At 33.7% G+C, this 19,363-nt stretch overlaps 2 protein-coding genes and 2 long non-coding RNA genes across 5 annotated transcripts in view; 3 read left to right on the top strand and 1 right to left on the bottom strand.

The window, feature by feature from the left end:
* The window catches only part of Pka-R1 (Protein kinase, cAMP-dependent, regulatory subunit type 1), a 191,676-nt gene that overhangs the window by 130,810 nt on the left and 41,503 nt on the right, over positions 1–19,363 (bottom strand). The window lies entirely within an intron of this gene.
* On the top strand, positions 1,401–1,723 carry LOC143203538 (uncharacterized). Its single transcript, XR_013007364.1, has 2 exons — positions 1,401–1,511; positions 1,575–1,723. It is a non-coding gene; the product is annotated as an uncharacterized LOC143203538 (long non-coding RNA).
* Positions 10,946–11,998, top strand: LOC143203539 (uncharacterized). Its single transcript, XR_013007365.1, has 3 exons — positions 10,946–10,979; positions 11,057–11,134; positions 11,868–11,998. It is a non-coding gene; the product is annotated as an uncharacterized LOC143203539 (long non-coding RNA).
* LOC143203528 (uncharacterized) overlaps positions 13,392–19,363 on the top strand; it is a 33,011-nt gene continuing 27,039 nt past the window's right edge. For both annotated transcript variants that reach the window (XM_076415713.1, XM_076415712.1), the window contains exon 1: positions 13,392–13,637. In XM_076415713.1, the coding sequence (XP_076271828.1) occupies positions 13,412–13,637 (226 nt within the window). In that variant the 5' untranslated portion in view covers positions 13,392–13,411. The remainder of the gene's footprint in view (positions 13,638–19,363) is intronic.

The following is a 19,363-nucleotide window of genomic DNA, read 5'->3' as shown; positions in this document are numbered from 1 at the left end:
ACAGCATTCAGGTAAATTTGAAGGAGAATATCAAGAAAATAAAAAATCAATCTAAATCAATGTCAATATAAATATGTCTGCTAGGGCATGGTCGTAAATTTATGTTTGTGATTGTTTAATAATTGTGACTGATAATTGGGAAAATGATTCCAGTCACGCCAGTAACCAGGTTGGGTAAGACCGAATGTCTTCTGGAATGATTTCTAAGTTGATCACTCGCCAGTCGGTAGGTTTAATGCCGAGTACCGTGGTTCGGAGCCCACATTAAACAGTAGGCCCAATCCAGATAAACCCTCGTTGGTAAGAAGGAGAAAATATATAAATAAATATGTTTTTTATATTGTTTATACGCATATCTTAAATATTTATCTTTTGAAATATATGCAAAAACAAAAAGTTATAAGTATTAAGTATACAAATATACCATTTTTAATTTTAAACTTTATTATAATCTTCAAACAAATCTTATGTTCATATTATTTAACATAAATAACCCTGGGTCCGATATCAATCTACAAAATTATAATATTTTACTAATAATTCATAGATATACTCTTAAATTCTATTACCTCAACAAAATTTTGTAAATATAAAATTAACCTAAAAATAATTTCCTGTCCTGTCGCCTGAGATTAGGCGGTTCCATTATCTTTTATTCGTGTTGCTCCACCCTCAGGTTCCTAGTGGTAGTACCGAATCCCTAGCCTCTGGTTGGCTGCTTTCTTCCATAGGATTGAAAACATTAAATCGTATTTGCCCGTACTTGAAGGACAATATACGCTTTCTGACTCTTAGAAGTTCGAAGAATTAAGGCGTTGGCCCTCTCAAGGCCTCATTGATTATTGAACCAATTAGGAAGATCTTCCTTTAATGAATAGGTACATAAAGAGTTTGTAACTAACGATCCAAAAACCGACATTAACTATACCATCAACATAACAATACAATATGTAATAAATAATATCCGAAATTCTCTAGAATTTGTAAGATGTATTTTATTGTATGTATTATATGGGACTTTTTATTACATTATTTGGTTATAAATTTAAAAATAAATATAATATATAATCTATTCAAAATTTATTTGTATATGCGTCATCGAAATTTGTAACATCAAAACGTCGCAATGTTGCCGCATCAACTCTGAGTTTTAGTACAGTTTGGCTTTGGCATACAACAAAATTCTAATCTAAATAAAATAATCGAACAAAAATGTTATCAAATATAATTTATTTTAACACTATAGCGTATCTAAAAACTACAGTTAATTATACAGCCACAATAGTTTATACGTTAGAATTATAACCTCTTGTCACTATTGCTTTCAAAAAATTTTATATACGTCTGACAACTGGACGACGTCCGGTTGCTGCTGCGCTGAATATTAGTTTAGGTGCTGTGAATAACATCGCTTACAAAATAAAGAACAATACGTTAGATTCAACCAAGAATACTTGATCATCTTGATATTGGCTCTATTCGAGATCATATATACGAAATGTATAAGAACAGTGAGTACACAAACTATATTTTATATCGATAAAATATATCGATAATTTAATAAATTATTTCAGAGAAAATTGTTAGTCTGGAGCATATACATAAAAGAGTTAGGGACATGGAGCTTTTTGAGGGATATAAGACATCTCTTCATAGTCTCTTACAGGGCATAGGCTTAAAATGATGTAAAGATAATCCTCGAAGAGGTCTAATGAAACTTCCAGATATTGCCTTAAAAAGAATTAAATTTTTAAAGGAGTACAATAAGATCAAGGAACATAAATTATTTGACTTTGTGTATCTTGATGAAACTTGGATATTTTAAAATTGTTCATTGGGGCACTCTTGGCAAGACAGTACCAAAAAAAGTGTAAAGAAAACAAAAATTGATGGAAAAAGGTAAAAGATACAATAGCATTTGATTAGGTCTTGTTGACCATAATATTTATTAATAATTAATTGCAGATATATTGTTATTCACGCAAGGAATAAGAACGGTTTTATTCATGGTGCAGAATTAATGTTTTCCTCCAAATCCAAGGACGACTACGATGGAGAAATGAACCATAACATGTTTTTTTTATAGCTTGAAAAAAGATTGCTAAAAAAACCTGGAGGAACCATCAGTTATTATTTTGGACAGCGCACCATATCATAGCACACTGGTGGAAAAAACCCAACAATAGCATCAACAAAGGCTGTAATGAAGGAATGGATTTCAAAACATGACTATGTTAAAAACTGAAGAATTTCAAATTGTTTGTAGGTAAATATAAATGAAATATTTCATTGCGTTGTTTACAATTTACTTTTTTTAGAAATAAGCTCGAAATAAGATATATATTACAGTAGATCAGATGGCTGAACAATATAGTCACATCGTATTACTACTTCCTCCCTATCACTGTATATTCAATCCAATCGAGTTGATATGGGCGGTAGCAAAGACTTATTATAATAGACATGCTGGTCGAGAAGGATATTCTATCAAGAAGTGTTTGGATATGTGGTAGGAAGCATTGCCGACCATAACCTTTGGTTTGAATGAACTCGATGAGACATATAGAGGAAGTAAAGGATCAATGATGGATCGTGAACATGTTTTAGACAGATTGGAAATTAACAGTTTAGTGATTGACTTGGCCAGTTACTCGGAAAATGAAAGTGGCTAAAGGAAACTTTCAGGATATGTGACAATGCTGGAAATTTCCAAGACAGAGTGATGAGAGTATACACAACTAAAGGTATGCACATAATTAATAGAATATAACTGTAGAAAACGGTATTGTAGGGAGTGAAAGAATTGTGTGCACAGATATGATTGTAATTGTTCAGAACTAAACATGAGCATTAGGTTAGAATGTATGAGGAGAGAATCAATACTAGCTGTTTTATAGATATGGTGAATGCATTTGAGAGGCAGAATTCAGTGATTAATTTTACTAAGAATGGTGTACACAAGTAGTAGCAGACGAAATAAAAAATGCAGTGAGACACACAGATGACTTGACAAGTAAACACAGTACCAAAGGAAACAAGAACCAAATGTAAAAAGGTAAATATGTCCTCCAATGAAAATAAAATACATCACTTTGATATATACTTGTTAATTATGTGGATTAGGTCTCCAGGGGATACCACTACTTAAAAATATGTGCCTAGAACTCTACCTCATGGGTGATGTGGAAAAGAGTTCAATGTAAATATAATAAAACAACTCTAATCTACAAACTATTATACCTGTGTTCTTAATTGTAACTTTAAGTCCTTCGATAATATATGCTTTAGATGTATTATAATGTTAAAATAAATGATATTTGAAAACAATATTTTTGTTTAATTATTTTATTTAGATTAGAATTTTGTTGTATGCCAAAGCCAAACTGAACAAAAACTCAGAGTTGATGCGGCAACATTGCGACGTTTTGAGTGACTAATAATACAGTAATTCAAATTATTATTTGGCATTTACATAAAAAAACCCTTTTAATTCATTGAAATCAAAACCGACAATTAGGATATAATTTAGCAAGATCACCATAAATTGTGTTTAATGGACTGCGATACCACGTTTCTTTAAAGAAAATAACAAAAAAAAAGAATACCGAAGAGTAAACGCCATTAAGAATAATATGATCACGTAAAATATAATAGATATAATAGATTATAATTTCCAGAGTAACAAGAAACATCTGCCCTCTTTGTTTACAAGATATTTAGAATTTTGAAATCAGCTTTTGATTTATTTTGATGTCTGGTTGACAGAGAACAACTAAGAAAGTTGTTTAAGAACTGACAGTAATTGATATGGTTCTGGAGACATATCACTCTACGAGAGGTAATTCTACAGGTTATTAAGATTCTTCTGTAAATTTTAGTGGTATTAATTTCGCTACTAATACTTAACTAATATTATTTCAGGTGTACCACAAGGAAATGTACTGGAACCAACGTTTTATCTACTCTACACTTGTGATATACCACAAATGGAGAATATTACGATGGCTACATTTGCTGATGATACTGCCATTATAGCTGTCGGAGCCTGACGAAAATTACAACAGGCAAGTGACAATATAAATAATTGGACACAAGCTTGGAAAATAAAAATTAACAAAAGTAAATCTGTGGATGTGCAGATCACCTACAATCAGACCGTACAAGCACCAATAACATTAAATAATACTATCATTCCATATATCAACAACGCTAGATATCTCGGAATGAATCTTGATGTAAAACTTCACTAGAAGGAACATATAAAAAAGAAAAGAAAATAACTGGAATTAAAATATAGGAAAATAGGTTGGTTAATTGGAGGAAAATTTTTATTGTACATTTTTTTTTTTTTTTTTTTTTTTTTTTTTTTTTTTATTACTCTTCGTGAGTCCACAATCTGCCCTATTGGCAATAAGTATTTCTTCTGTTTATATTATATATACATGGCATGTAGAAAATCACTTCATTAAGCAATCTTCTGTATAAAATATTATCTTAATTAATTAGTCTTATTCTAATGCTTATTCTAAACTCTACATATGTCCAGTAATCAGATCAGATGGTGTTAAACGTTTTAGTCTACGCACTTCACTATCACGTCGCATATTTAGCTGATTAGCGAGTACATTGGGATGCACTGACACTCTTTCGAAGTACTTCACACAAACACGTTGGATTACACTCGTTATAGGTTCTAGAGGAATATCGCGTTGTATCACTTTATTTGAAATATAGTACGGAGCATCAACAATGGCACGCAACACCTTATTTTGGAACCGTTGAATGATGGATATATTGGATTTGCTAGCGGTACCCCATAGTTGAATTCCATATGTCCAAATGGGCTTGAGTATAGACTCATACAGCAATACCTTGTTATCTAATGATAATTTGGATTTGCGCCCAATGAGCCAATACATTTGATATAATTTTAGTCCTAGTTGTTTCCGTTTAGAGAGTATGTGCTTCTTCCAGGTTAGGCGTCGATCTAAATGCATACCAAGATATTTAACATGGTCTGCTTGGGGGAGTTGGCGATGATTGATATTTACTGGTGGACATGTTCTTCTACGCAGGGTAAACGTTATATGCGTGGATTTTGATTCATTGGCTTTAATGCGCCATGTCTTCAACCATAATTGTATTTGCTCCAGGTGGGTTTGTAGGTTTATTGATGCTGTGACTGGATCTTCATGGGATGCTAAGATTGCTGTATCGTCTGCATATGTTGCCACAGTAGTTATTTTTGTGGTGGGCAGATCAGCCGTATACAGAAGATACAGTACTGGACCCAGTACACTACCTTGCGGAACTCCTGAATATATGGGATTTAATTCGGTATGTTCATCGCCTTGATTTACAATAAAATGTCTGTCAGTGAGATACGATTTTAGTAGCTGATAGTCCGGATGAGGGAGAAGTTTCTTTAGTTTAACCTGCAAGCCCGTATGCCATACTTTGTCAAAAGCCTGAGATATGTCTAGGAAAGCAGCCGAACAATATCTTTTGGCATTTAGGTCAGCGTTTATTTGGTTTACAAGTCTATGCACTTGTTCTATAGTCCCATGCTTATTGCGAAAGCCAAACTGATGTTCTGGAATAATTTTTCTTTTTTCTATTATATAGTTTAGTTTTTTTATGTATAACTTCTCGAAAACTTTCGAGATTATTGGTAATAAACTTATAGGTCGGTAGGAGGTCACATCTTCTGGTATTTTTCCTGGTTTAAGTATCATTAATATTTTAGCTACTTTCCAGATACTAGGGAAGTAATTAATTCGTAGCATAGCATTAAATATATATGTTAATAGTTTTATAGCCTTTTCTGATAGTTCTTTTAAAATTTTGCCAGTAATTAAGTCATAACCAGGAGCTTTTTTAATATTAATCTCTCTCATTATTGTATGTTTAACTTTTTTGACCGTTAATTTCTCGTGCGGTAAATCCATTTGAAATGGCGAATCTAGAAAGCTAGTAATTTTATTTTCGTCATCTTTATGTAGCTGAGACTGGAAAGGTTTAAAAACATTTTTTAAGTGTTTTGAGAAAATGTCGGCCTTCTCTTTATTGCTTCTCGCCCAATTATTTTCGCTTGTTTTAATAGGTGGGTTATGCTGCTGGGATCTCCTAAGCTTTTTTGTTGCTTTCCACAACGAATAGTCTGTAGCCTCAGTTGATGTCAAGTTTTCTAGGTATTCTTGAATGCCTTGGTTCTGTTCGATTTGGATTAGATCTCTCAGCTCTTTTATGGCCCTATTAAATTTTCTTTTATTCTCTTCAGTCCTTTGCTGTTGCCAATTTCGTCGTAACTTTCTTTTTTCTGCTATCTTTTTCTGTATTGTACATGATATATGTGTATTTTTTCTTGGAAATGTTTCAATGTTGGGAGTCGCGGAATATGCTGCCTCCTGTATATTTTTTGTAAGATTTATTGCTGCTATTTCTATATCCATTTCAGTTTGTAACGGTAAGTTTAGAGAGATATTTTGGTCTAAGTTTTCTCTAAATGAGGGCCAGTTAGTTCTATTATTGCACAGAGAAGGGGGTTTATCTTTGATGGTAATTTTTGAAGAAATTGTTACTATTATTGGTGAATGATCAGAAGACAGGTCGAAACATGATTCTGCCTGACACTTTTTTGGATCAATATTTTTTGTAATACAGAAATCTATCGTATCTGGTTTTTTATTTCTGTCTGAAGGCCAATATGTTGGTTCACCAGTAGAGATATGTTGTAAGTTATCTATCCTTATGGCTTTGAGCAGTTCTCTACCTTTTGAGGTTATTATTCTTGAACCCCACATTAAATGTTTTGCATTATAATCTCCTCCTGCTATAAATCTATTACCTAGCGTACGGAAGAATTCTTGAAATTGTTCTGCCTTGTTGTTATGTTTGGGTGGGCAATAAATCGCAGAAATTGTTAATGGTCCATGGGCTTCCTCTATGGTTATACTGGTGGCTTGCAGGTAGTCTTTGCGGAATTTTTCTTTTTCGAAATGCTTTATATCATCTCGAATTATTATGGCTGTACCTCCATGTGCTTTATCATCAGGGTGATTTGTATGATAAAGCTTATATTTAGGAACTTTCAAATAATTTTTGTCCGTAAAGTGTGTTTCGGAAACCATCATAACGTCAATATTTTGTTCAATTACGAACATTTTTAGTTCCCTGGCATGTTGTTGGAGCCCATTGGCATTCCAGACGGCGATTTTGTAGCTATTGGTTTCAGGCATTAGGCAAGTTTGCTTACGACGGTTGTGAGTAGACCAAGCATCGTACTCATTTGATCCATTAGTTTGGCCATCATATTTTCTAATCTTGAGATGTTGCTAGTTTCAGTAGGTTGAGATATTGTCTCTCGTTTTTGTGCTGAACCATTTTCAACTATTTGGGCATAAGTTATGTCTGGTTGACTTGTTCTGGTGGGTAGTGGTAGATTGGTAGTAGTGGATTGTTTTTGTTGATGCCTTTTTTCCCTTAAGGCAGGATAGAGTTTCTGCTGTAGTTGCTTGTGAACTGCGCAACCCTTGTAGTTCGCTGGATGATTTCCGTTACAGTTGACACATTTCACTTTTTCATCGCGAACTTTACGAGTACAATCTCCTGTCTTATGTTCTCCTGCACATTTTACGCATCTATATGATTTGCGACAGTAAGTCTTTGTGTGCCCGTGCGCTTGACACCTTGTGCATTGTGGTATAATTCTTTTTATATGTGGTGGTTCGCATTTAATAATATTATTTTCCAATTTGGTGATTTCATACACCGCCTTATTGTTTCCATTAGGTTTTATGTCTATATAAAACATAGGCAGAGGTTTTTTTGTCGTGTGATGTCGTATATTGTGAATATTTACGACCTCGTGGCCTTTTTCAGCTAGTGCTACCTTGATGGTGTTAAAGTCCGTCCCGTGATGTAATCCTTTTAATACGAATTTAAATGTTCTCTCGGATTTTGGCCTGAATGTATGGTATTGGGTGTTTCTTTCATCTAATTCTTTTATAAGAACTTTAAAGTGATCCGCTTCGAACAATTGGATTTTAATTGTTTCATAGCTCACTGTTTTAATTGTGTAGTTCGTAGTAATGGTTTTTAATAAATCATGGATGTTTTTTATTATTCCTACCTTATAGACTGTTATTGGTGGTGGTTTGGGAACAACTTTTTCAGGGCTTGGTTGTATGTTCTCTTCAATTTCTTCCGACAGGTTGCTAAAACTGTTTTTTGTCTCTATCGGTTTCTGCAACCAATAGTCACTGATTCTTGTTTGTTTCCTCGCGATTTCTTCTTCTGGACTTCTCAATCGTTTTTTGTTAATGACTGTAGTCCATTCTGATGGTGGAGTTTGCGTTATTGCTGTTTGTTCTAATCTTATATCAAAGTGTGCAGGTGATTTGGTTGAATCGCTATTGTTTGCCATTTTTTAATTTTTAATATTTTATTTAATTTACTTCCAGAGGATAAAAAAATAAAATAAATACATTGTTTATTTCACGCACTTCATTTTTCACTTACGTTATTTTAGCACTAGTTTTTTACTATAAATACTATAAATGAATTTCAAAAGGACTGTTGTAAAATAAGATGAAATTATTTTAAACACTAATAAAAATGAGATGCAGTCCTTTTGTCTGGTCACGTAAACACGTATTCACTACACTTTAGGTCCACTGAGAGACGGATAGCCGCATCTGTTATGCGTTTTTAACACTCAATTAAATAACCGTAATAAAATACTGGGTTTTTTTAAAGAAAGGTATCTTTTTATAGCTTGGACCGTATTGAAAATACGTCTTCACCCTACGAAGGTTGGAACTGAACTGATTGTACATAACACAATTATTGTACATAACAAATTGCTATTATATAAGCAAATCCTGAAACCTATGTGGACATATGGGGTTCAATTATGGGGATGTTCTGCAAAGAGTAATATAAATAAAATACAAATTTTTCAGAACAAAGTCCTGAGAAGTATTTTGTCCCGTAGTATAAATCCATATTACGGGACTGACTACCTATATCGAGACCTTCAGATAGCCACAGCCGGTCAAGAAATCAAGAGAATTGCAAGGGAACATGAGAAAAGACTCCATTTTCACGAGAATATTGAAATATTGCAACTTTTGGATACCACCAGAGCAGGACACAGACTCAAAAAAATGGAACCATCTGATCTTGTGTAGTGTTGTGTAGTGAAGTGCATATATTAAAACATACAGCAGTGACATGTATAAACATTATTTCACCAGAGACTGAGATAGGGCCGATGGGTCCCTCTAGTTATATACCTAGATTTAAGTTATCATAAAGACAAATTGTAGGTTGGTCGGAAACGACTAGTAACAATGTAATAATTAAATAATAAAAAAAATTAATTGATTCATTTCAAGTGTCTTTAGTAAAAGCATTTCTTAACTCAGCATTACCCCAATACTGGACATGGTATTAAACGCGTTAATTTGAACATCAAGAGTTAAAATGAATATTGTAAAGAATATTAACAATTATAAAATAGTTTCATAGACTAAGACAATGTAGAAAACAGTAGATAAATGAAAGCAAGAGAAGGAATATTTATTCTTTGAATTGTGTTTCAGTTTATTTACTATATAGGCCTAAGTTGTTTAAAAATGAATATATAACTTAAAGATCTTAATTACATTCCTTTAATATACCACTCTAAATTGTAAAATATAAATTATCTAATTGTTTTGCTGTTTTAATATATTAATTTAAAAATGTTAAGCTTTTAATTCAAAAAATGTATTCATATATTCTCTGTTTTATTATACAAACATTTGTTACTTCATTTATCATTCCCTATTTATGATTATAACATAAAAGTAAAGATAGATCATTTATACTTATATTTGATGCTCTGAAATTGTCACATTTGTCAAAATAACATTACTTATGGTACTGTGTTATGATACTCAGCGGTGTAGTAATTTAAACTTATGATTGATATTAATTAATTAATATTAATTAAATTAAACTTATTATTGATTATTGAAACTTAACGGAAATTAGATTTAATTAAATGACATGTAAAAAACGTAAGTGAGTTAGTTCTTGACATGGTTATTTTAATATGTTTTAATATACAGACATTTGTTATTTTAATTAATATTATATCAAATACATTTCTGATCTTATATTGAAAATATTGCGAAAGCAGGTATTAGTAACATATCATTTTAGCCCTTTTACTCTACTATTAGAGAAACATTATTAATTTAATACATTGTGGTCGCACCACAGGACGATCACTAGTGCAATGTTGTAATCAAAAAATATTGAGAATTTAAAGGACTATCTTAAATGGGCGCATGCGATACAGTGTTTTAGTTAGTTAATATGCCGCTAGGTGGCTTGAGGTATAAATTTTGGTAGCTAAGCTGAAATTTGTCCATAGAGAAATAGAGATTTAATTTCATAGGAAATTTTGGCGACGTCCAACATGTAGATGTCGCTACCTTTAACAAATTGCTTGTTTTATTCGCTATGTTAAGAGCCGTGGCGGAATCTGAATGGTTAATTTCGTTCTATGGTTTGTTTATTTTGCACGCCATTTTCAATGTGCCCTACATAGAGAACAGTGTGGTTAGCTTTTTATAACGTTTATACATTAAATATATTATTTTATTTTATTACTATATACAAGTCAGTAGTTGAAACGCATTCCCGTTCTAGGAAGTGTTGCGTGCCCGGATGCACAGATAGTGAGGAAATGCATCATCGTTTTCCGTTAAAAAGGCGATCTTTAAGAAATGAATAGAAAACATTAAAAATCCTAAACTGGTTGGGTTAAACATGAAACAGATTTATGATCCTTACCATGTGAGACATTTTTGTGATACATTTAAACTTTCCTTTAAGTGCTTACGAGTAATTTAGTGATGGTGAAAATAATACCACGAGCCCAGAATATGTACAGATGGAAGTGGATCAAAATCAAAATTATATAGAAGGTAAATTGAAGGAGTCACTCACATTTCTGTTCATAATTGTTAACATTAATTTCTAAAATGTCTTACTATATTTGTAGTGCCTATTTCCATCGTTCCAGGCCCACAACCACGGTGTTCGAAGCAAGTATCATCGACATTTGAACAAACTCCAGAAGGTAATGGTAAAGTTTGTATTCATTCAACCAGTATCCCCCTTTCTGCTCATTCTTACTGTTAATTACTTGACTCTATAACTTCAGTCCAGATGTTCCTATAAGAGCAAGCAATGTTTTACGTTGTACCGTAGTGTACATCTCAGGTTATTTAGTAAAACTTTTAAAAAACGAAATTAAGTGTGACTTTTGTTTACATACAATTATGAATAAATCAGTAGACCCACAAATTGAGACTGATTTTATAGAGACAAGACAATATCTCGTGCCCCAGACTCTAACAAAATTGTTTTATTATACTATCAGTAGTTCTTTGAGTTATGTCTTATTTTATTTAGCGATTTTGCCAGGTCGATAATATAACAAAATTTTTGTCAAATGTTTAAAAAAAGTAAATTTAAAACCCTTCAATTGTACATTCCATAATGATCTTTCGGATAAAATATTAAAAGTACTGACGAAGAGATTGAAGAGATAATTTTGATTTGCAATGCACCAAAGCTTTTTATATATGTATGTATATAATATTTATATTTTATAGATATATTTATTTATTTTTAAATATTATATTTATGTGTATATTTAATTGAATTTAATTTGATGAATTTATTTCAGAAAAAAAATGTTTTTTATTTAAATTCCATTGGTCAATTAAACATGACGTCAAGCCTGTCACGTGCCAAAGATTACTAATGAGCCAATCAAATGTCTTCACAGTAAAATATTTTTCTTACAGGTGCCTATAATGGAGATTTAAATTGACCAATCAAATTACTTGAATTGCCCATTATGGCTCCCTCTGGATGTTGGGCAAAACAAAACTTTGCGCCAGAGTCCCCTATTGAGTTGCATCTCTATTATTCTATGAATTTGGAACTTTATGCTTTCAGGTGGCTATTGTAAAAAATAAGAAGGCGTAGTGTACGTGTGTTTATATTTGGTGGAAATAATCAAAAAGTTACTGAGTATTTTGGCCTTTTTGGTAATTTTATGCTTCCTATAGGAACAATTTGATTTATATACAAAGAATTTCGGTTTAATTTTTAGCTTTTCTTGACAAAGCAAACTTTGTCGTATAAAAACAAAGACAACTTTTGTTTTTATAGTTCTCTTCTAGTTAAAATGATTTATTTAAATTTTAAGACATCTTAAGTCTTGCGTCCCTGGATGTAGTACCATTTCAAATAGAATACCCAGCTTTCCTAGGGATCCTGCTCTATGTCAGAAATGGGTTTTAGTAATAAATAATGAAAAACTGATGGGAATCTCTTGTGAGATCTTAAATTAGAGCAAAAGGGTTTGTAATGTACATTTAACACAGGATGACTACAAACCGAAACGTAGAAGAGCATTGCTTAACAGGGATACCCTTTCCAGTTGTTACTTAAATTGCAAGTCTTTTATAATATTAATTATATGTAACTGATTTGTAAAATATAACAAGCCTTCATTTTAACTGTGGCGTAGAAGAAGGAAAACACTGATCCAAATATGTTTGGAAATGTCAGTTGAACAGTGAACTTATTATTGAAGTATGATAGATGTAATTTGACAAAGCCAGATACTCTTTTTACTTTGTTGGTAAATGATATCTCGACCATTCTATTTAATTCCCAGGTTATGCACAAAACTTAACAAGCAGTCTGTCTAATATTTTATATCACCAAATGCCTGTATTATTCAAAATGATCAACTGTATTGTGAAAGACATTTCAAAATAACTAGTCCTCAACATATATTGTACTGTACTCTGTATTTGGCCGAGTTATATTTAACATAATACAAAATGTTCCATATTCAATATTTTATTAAACTTTGTATATTTAAAAGTGTAAGTTTTTGTTATATCTGTTATATTACGTTTTAATGTATTGTTATTATAATATATTGTCATTAAACAGAAAATTCTAAGAATTCTCATCTGAAAATAATATTTGCAATGTAAATTTTACATCTATTTAAATAAAATATGTCTTTGAACTTTTATTGCATTTTTATTTTGACTATTTTTATTACTGTTATTATTATTAATAAAATGTTTTAAATTTCCCGCTACTCATATTGTCGCTAAACTTTTTCACAGGTAACACATGGGAGATACACTTCTAATTCCTCTCTGTTTTGTGGTGGTAATGTGTAATTGTTGTTAAGATTCAAATAAATCTCCGGGCGGTTGGATAACCAGACATACGGATCCCCGCACGCCGGCGCCACCTATCGGCCAGGGTCTGCAACGGCTGGCGCACGCGCCCCTCCCAACCGTCTCCTCCTACCCGTCCTATGATGTCCTGCTGGCCGTGGTTCGAACGCTCAGTAGCGCCACAGCCGTGCATGTTGAACGATATGGCGTCAGTCGAACAGCAATCGCTCGCCGCCACCGCCGCAGCAGCCAACGAATTCAAAGGCATCCCGAAATCGAAGAGGAAACTGCAGAAGCATCTCCGCAGCGCCGGCCTGGCCTACGTGTCCCGCACCGGCAAAGTGATACCCGCCAAGAGAGTCGCAGGTAGGTGTTGTGGCGGGTCTTTTTAGCGCTCTATTTGTGTGTGAATGTGAGTGTGCGTGTGCCCCGTACGTATCATCATCATCGTCGTCGTCGCTCTCTCTCTCTCGCTCCGTCACGCCGCGAAACCGTCCTAGTGCCCTATTAGTGGAAGTGCCACGTAGCGCGAGGGACGAACAGACAAACAAACCCTCCACATCAAAACAAACAGTGCGCACCGTCGACGGTAACCTCACTTTTCCTTCCTCGGGTCCAACCCCGCGGCCGCCACACAGCGACGCAACAACCACAGCGGACGACCTTACAATGTAGGTCACACGGTCAGGATGGCCTTGCGCGCTAAAACGGCACGTGGAGCATTTTTCGAAACAGGTTTCGCGTCGTCGTCGAGAGAAACGTCGCTGTGCCGCCTCTTCCGTTCCTTCTGGGGGGGCCCCCGTGGTTCCCGGACTCGTCGCGTGTCGTACTGTCAATTCGCCATCAGCTGATCGCGGGAGACATCAACGATAACACACGCATTCCCATTCGCACTCGGTGTTTTTTAACCGACAACAGAACAACAACAAAAACAAATCACATACATTCCTTCCAGCTAATCAAAAACTCCGGTATTCTAACCTGCGGAGGACGTAGATACACGTCCGTTTCGCGGCCACGAGCGACATTAACATTTTTCTATTAATTAAACTCGAAATGCGTTCGCGATAATTGGGCGTAGAGTCGCTCGAAACCAAAACGGGCTGGCGGCGATAAGGCTAATCGGAATTTCAAAATAGGAAAAAAAATGTGCGCGACAGAAGATTATGATGCGGTTAAAAGGGCCCGCGTGTGTGTTTGTTTCCTATCTTTCGAAATCGTCCGTGCTTTTATCTAATCGCAGAGGTATTTGATATCATTTTCGCAAACATATATGGCGGTGGGGTATTTCGCGACGGCACGCGCTCGATCCGTGGGATTCGAACCTGGGAACGTCGTCTCGCGGCTATTTTTGCAGTGTTTCGGCGCCTCTTTCTATTTTAAGATGAAAATCGCAAGGTCTGACTCATCCCTAGTCCACGAAAAGGTGTATTAAAAAGCTTATTGACTAATAATATTAATTTACAATTTTTCATGAAAATAGAAACCAGACAATCGGAAGAAACAGAATCGGATGTAATATATTCTTTCGGTGTTATTAAAAAAACCTTTTCTACTCTTTCTAATACTCTTCCCATTGTCTGCATCAGCTGAATATGTTATAAACTGTATATCTTCATGGAAATATAAGCCAAACCATCCAAAGACATGTTATAGAGTGAATTGTTATATGAATGAATATAGAGAAGAGTTTTTAAACTTGAAACTTTATTGAGAAAAATCGGTAAAATGTAATATTCTCATCTTTTTGAGATGGTTTTTCGTGCAGTGCAAGCTCAAACGAATCAGTTGTAGTCAATTGCTTGAAGCAATGGATTTTCGGCGTTACCGTTGACGTTGACCTGATGATTCCCATGATTTTTTCATCGAGTAGTGCCTTCAAATCATCGTCTGCAAATTGCTTTGGAATCTTTTTCTCTTTAGTCTTTCTTTTTCTTCAATTTCCACAATTGAAGTAAGTAAGTCAAACTTCCCTCAAATGTTGATTGTTCGATACAAATTCAGACATTTTCAACACACAAAAATGTTTTTTACACTTCGACGAAATCACAGGTACTGAAAAGTGAGGCTTCAGCATGAAGTTGGTTATAAGTGTACCCTACATGATTTAATGCACAGTAACATCATCTATTATTAGCAAATACAAGTAAATCCCTTAAAATAATTTATACACCCAATATTTTAGCATTTCTTTTGTAAGTTTTACTTATTTTTAAAAAATTTTAATCTGTTTAATTGTTATGTTAAAACATAAAAAAATGGAAAAAATGACTCATATACTTTTCTGCTCTTTCTTCTACTCTTTCCATAACCTAAGTTTGTTATAACCACGATAATATAGAGTGTATTAATAATAGCATCATGAAAATAAAAGCTAAACCATCCAAAGAAAGAATAGCTAGTGAATTAGGACTGATATTTAAAGCATTTAAGCTTTTCAATTGTACGTTTTCTCATGTTCATCTGTTTCAATGCAATTTTAAAACATAAAAACGCAACATATGACTTATATACTTTTCTGCTCTTTCCATAATTTGTAGTAAACCAAAATTATGTAGTCAGTACTATTAATATCATTATGAAAATAGAGGCTAAACCATCCAATGAAAGAAGAGCTGGTGAAATAGGACTGACATTTAAAGCATTTAAGCATTTCAATTGTATGTTTGATCATTTTCATAAGACTTAAGATATTCTTTTCTGCTCTTTCTTTTACTCTTTCCATAGTCTGCCTCAGTTGTAACCAAAATATTAATTATATCTTCATGAAAATAGAAGTTAAACTATCCAATAGAATTTAGAAAGAATAGCTTGTAAAATTGGATTGATTTCTACATTTTAACTGTAGGTTTTGAGGATTTTGCTAGTTCATTTTATAACCAACAACCACTTTTCGATAAATTCGTTGGGATTGAACTTCTAATTCTCCATTTTCGAACTGCCTCCCATATTTTTATAGCGTTTCGAGACTTTATTCATTTTAGAACAAAAAAATCGCAAGATATGACTCACGAATGGCGTTATTGTCGCGAAACACAGTAATTGCGGGATTGATCGTGCGTTGTTTTCCGAGATAGTGGAAAAATGATTTCCGAAAGGTTCGAAAAAACCCGACTGGCGCGCGATGATCGGTATTCCGCGACTTGGACGCGGAGAAACGCCACCACAAAGGCGGATTCCTCGAAACCGGCCCCCAGGTGGGTCGCGGCGCCGTCAAGGCCGATGGGGCCCGCTGCCGCCGCTACCGCCGATGGGAAATCCGAGGGAGACGGCGGCGACGAAGAGGACGACGCGCCTGCGCCGCTCTCGAAAGGAAAAAACGACCTTAAACACTTTTTAATTGGCCGAAGACCTAATGACCTCATTTTCGACGAAACAGCCGTTTCGGTACGCGACGGGGAGTTTTAGCGTCCGACCTTGAGCGACCGAGCTAGATGGCTACGGACAAAAAGAACGATTTTATTGTCCATGTAATCGGTCTGAGACACACCTGTACGCTCGCTGAATCGTTGCTGCTCCCGACGCCCTTATAAAACAACACACCACGCAGAATAGCTGTACTATTGGCAACAGCACTACCTGTTGATATTTTAATCAGAAATCGAATAAATTACGAGACGAAAAATTTATATCAAAATGTGAATTAATTTTAATTTTTTTTCTGCAGTTTTAAATCCTTTATTATGCAAAATTACTTCACTCAAAATGCCTTTGTGTCATGTCGTTTAATATAAAATCGGAAAAACACCATATCTTCATTCAAAGCTCCGGTTATTAATAAATTAGTTTATTGAAGATTTTTTTTATTTGAAGCTTTATGCTGAAAAATCGGTACAAATGTCTTTTTGATAGCCGCTACTTTCCACGATCTTTCGGGCGATTCTCCACGAATCCGTCCATTTTTTGGTATCTTCATAAGAATTTGATGATGACCAGGTGGCGTCCGTGATTCTTCCCGCTTTGGATTATCGTAACGGCTCCACTTGATTCAATTTTGTCGTTAAAGTAGCATTTCACGCGTGACCAAACACCTCTCAATGTCTCTTGGCCTCAATTTATACGGTACAAAATATTCAAGCTTTTTAATCATTCCCATATTCGATCGGAAATGGCTTTTTGTGTTACTCCCACCAATTGCATATTCTTCTTGCGTTTTATACGGATCATCATCGGCTAATGCCTTCAAATCATCTTCTTCAAATTTTTAACCAAAACCCAAAAACCCAAGACAGTATTTACATGTTGAAATCGATGGAGCATAGGCTTCACCGCCTTTTTCTCAAATAATATTTTTGACATGTACGACATTTTCAACGCGCTGAAAAAAATTTTTGTTCACATTTCGACGAAATGACATACTGAAACACAGTTGGTTACCCAATAACATCATCTGTTGAAAATCCTTTAAAATTAATTTATAGGCCTAATATTATTTTATACCGATCTTTATAAACCAGCTGCAACTTAAATGGGTTCTGTTTTGTCCTTAGACAAACAATGATTTTAATGATCAAGCTGAATAGTGACCTGTAACAGTGTAATAGTGGATTTGGTTTGCTTCCTTAGCCGATCAAAACAATTAGGTGTTTTTTTTCTAGAGTACCTTCTTCTCAGTGATGCCTTTTGTTTAACATTCTGCCTTCCCTGGTATGGTTTCTCCGTTTCTCTTATTTTTTGATGATTCGATTGATTATTGGTTTAGATTATCCCTGAAGCGTTCGCATTTTTTGGAGACTATCGACACGGACCAAGAAATATCAACGAAAACTAAGAGGCTAGGACCCCATAACAATAAGACAATAGTTCATTAACAGCTGTGATATTTAGAATTTAAAAATAAATAAATCAATATCCAAACTTACACAAACAAATGTTAAATAAATAAAGTGTATAGATAAGAGTTAACTTAATATGAAGGTATCTACAAAGTAAAACTAGATTTCAAAATGACGGTCAATTCCAATTAAGCAAATCTAAAGCATGAAGCATTTCCTGAAATAATTGAATTTGTTTTTCACTATCATCACCTAAGTCTTCAAGAAATAAGACAAGATTATACAGGAAGTGGTTTTTGAAGCACGTTATACAACGAAGATTTTTTAGCCAAAATCTGAGTCACAACTTCGTTAAATAATGAATTTTAATAAATTTTACATACTGTACATCTTTAAGCCCAATTTATCAAACACATACATTTTCATATATTCAACATATAAAACATGGAAATTTTGAAAATCACTTTTGTTGATAGAATAACATTTAAATCTCGATACAATATACAATAATTAATAAGATTAAGATTTTAATAAATTCTCTTCAGATTGACTGGCAAGCAACAGGCAATGAAACATAAATATTTCATTATGTAAATAAACATTTTAAAGAAATTTAAAAAAAAAATTTATCTCATTTATCTTTCATCAGTTTAATTGAGAGACCAGTAAATTTCTATTGTAGATAATCCCATTTTCTTACTTTTTATCAACCTGTACTACCCATTGATGGTAAAGTAGAATTTGGCCTACCTGATTCCCTATACAACTTTTTTTCTTATCGCGTAACTTCACTATCAATTGATTTATCATCATTATCATCGTCAGTGACTACTTGATTCCCCGAAAAACACTGTTTGCTAAAACAAATTAATCTTTTATTTTTAAAAATATTATTTTATAAAAGAGCTTTTGATTAATTTATTTATATATTTTATATTTATTGATCTATTTTCACTCCCTAAACCAAATGGTATGTTCTTCCCATCCCAGCAGGTTTTTAATTGAAATTACTTATTATACGGTCATTGAATTTAAAATTTAACTTACACCTTATACCTAACTGAATATTTTATCATTGTTATCTTTTTATTTATTTATCTATTTATTTACCAGGTTACTTTTATCGTTATTGGTTTCGTATTTTAATTTATTTGTGTAAATTAATATCCTTATACTTAAATGTCTTAAGTTTCTAATTATTTTTCTTTCAACATATTGTCATGAGAACATAACTTGGTTGAATCATCTATTGTAGATCCCTCAAAATTAATACACAGTCCCAGTAAATTACTCTAACTAAAACAACCAGCAGTCAAC

This window comes from Rhynchophorus ferrugineus, unplaced genomic scaffold, assembly GCF_030347505.1.
Source record: "Rhynchophorus ferrugineus isolate W39M unplaced genomic scaffold, kcgeb_rfMv2 rfM10, whole genome shotgun sequence".
Lineage (NCBI taxonomy): Eukaryota > Metazoa > Arthropoda > Insecta > Coleoptera > Curculionidae > Rhynchophorus > Rhynchophorus ferrugineus.
This window is presented reverse-complemented; position numbering and strand designations above follow the sequence as displayed.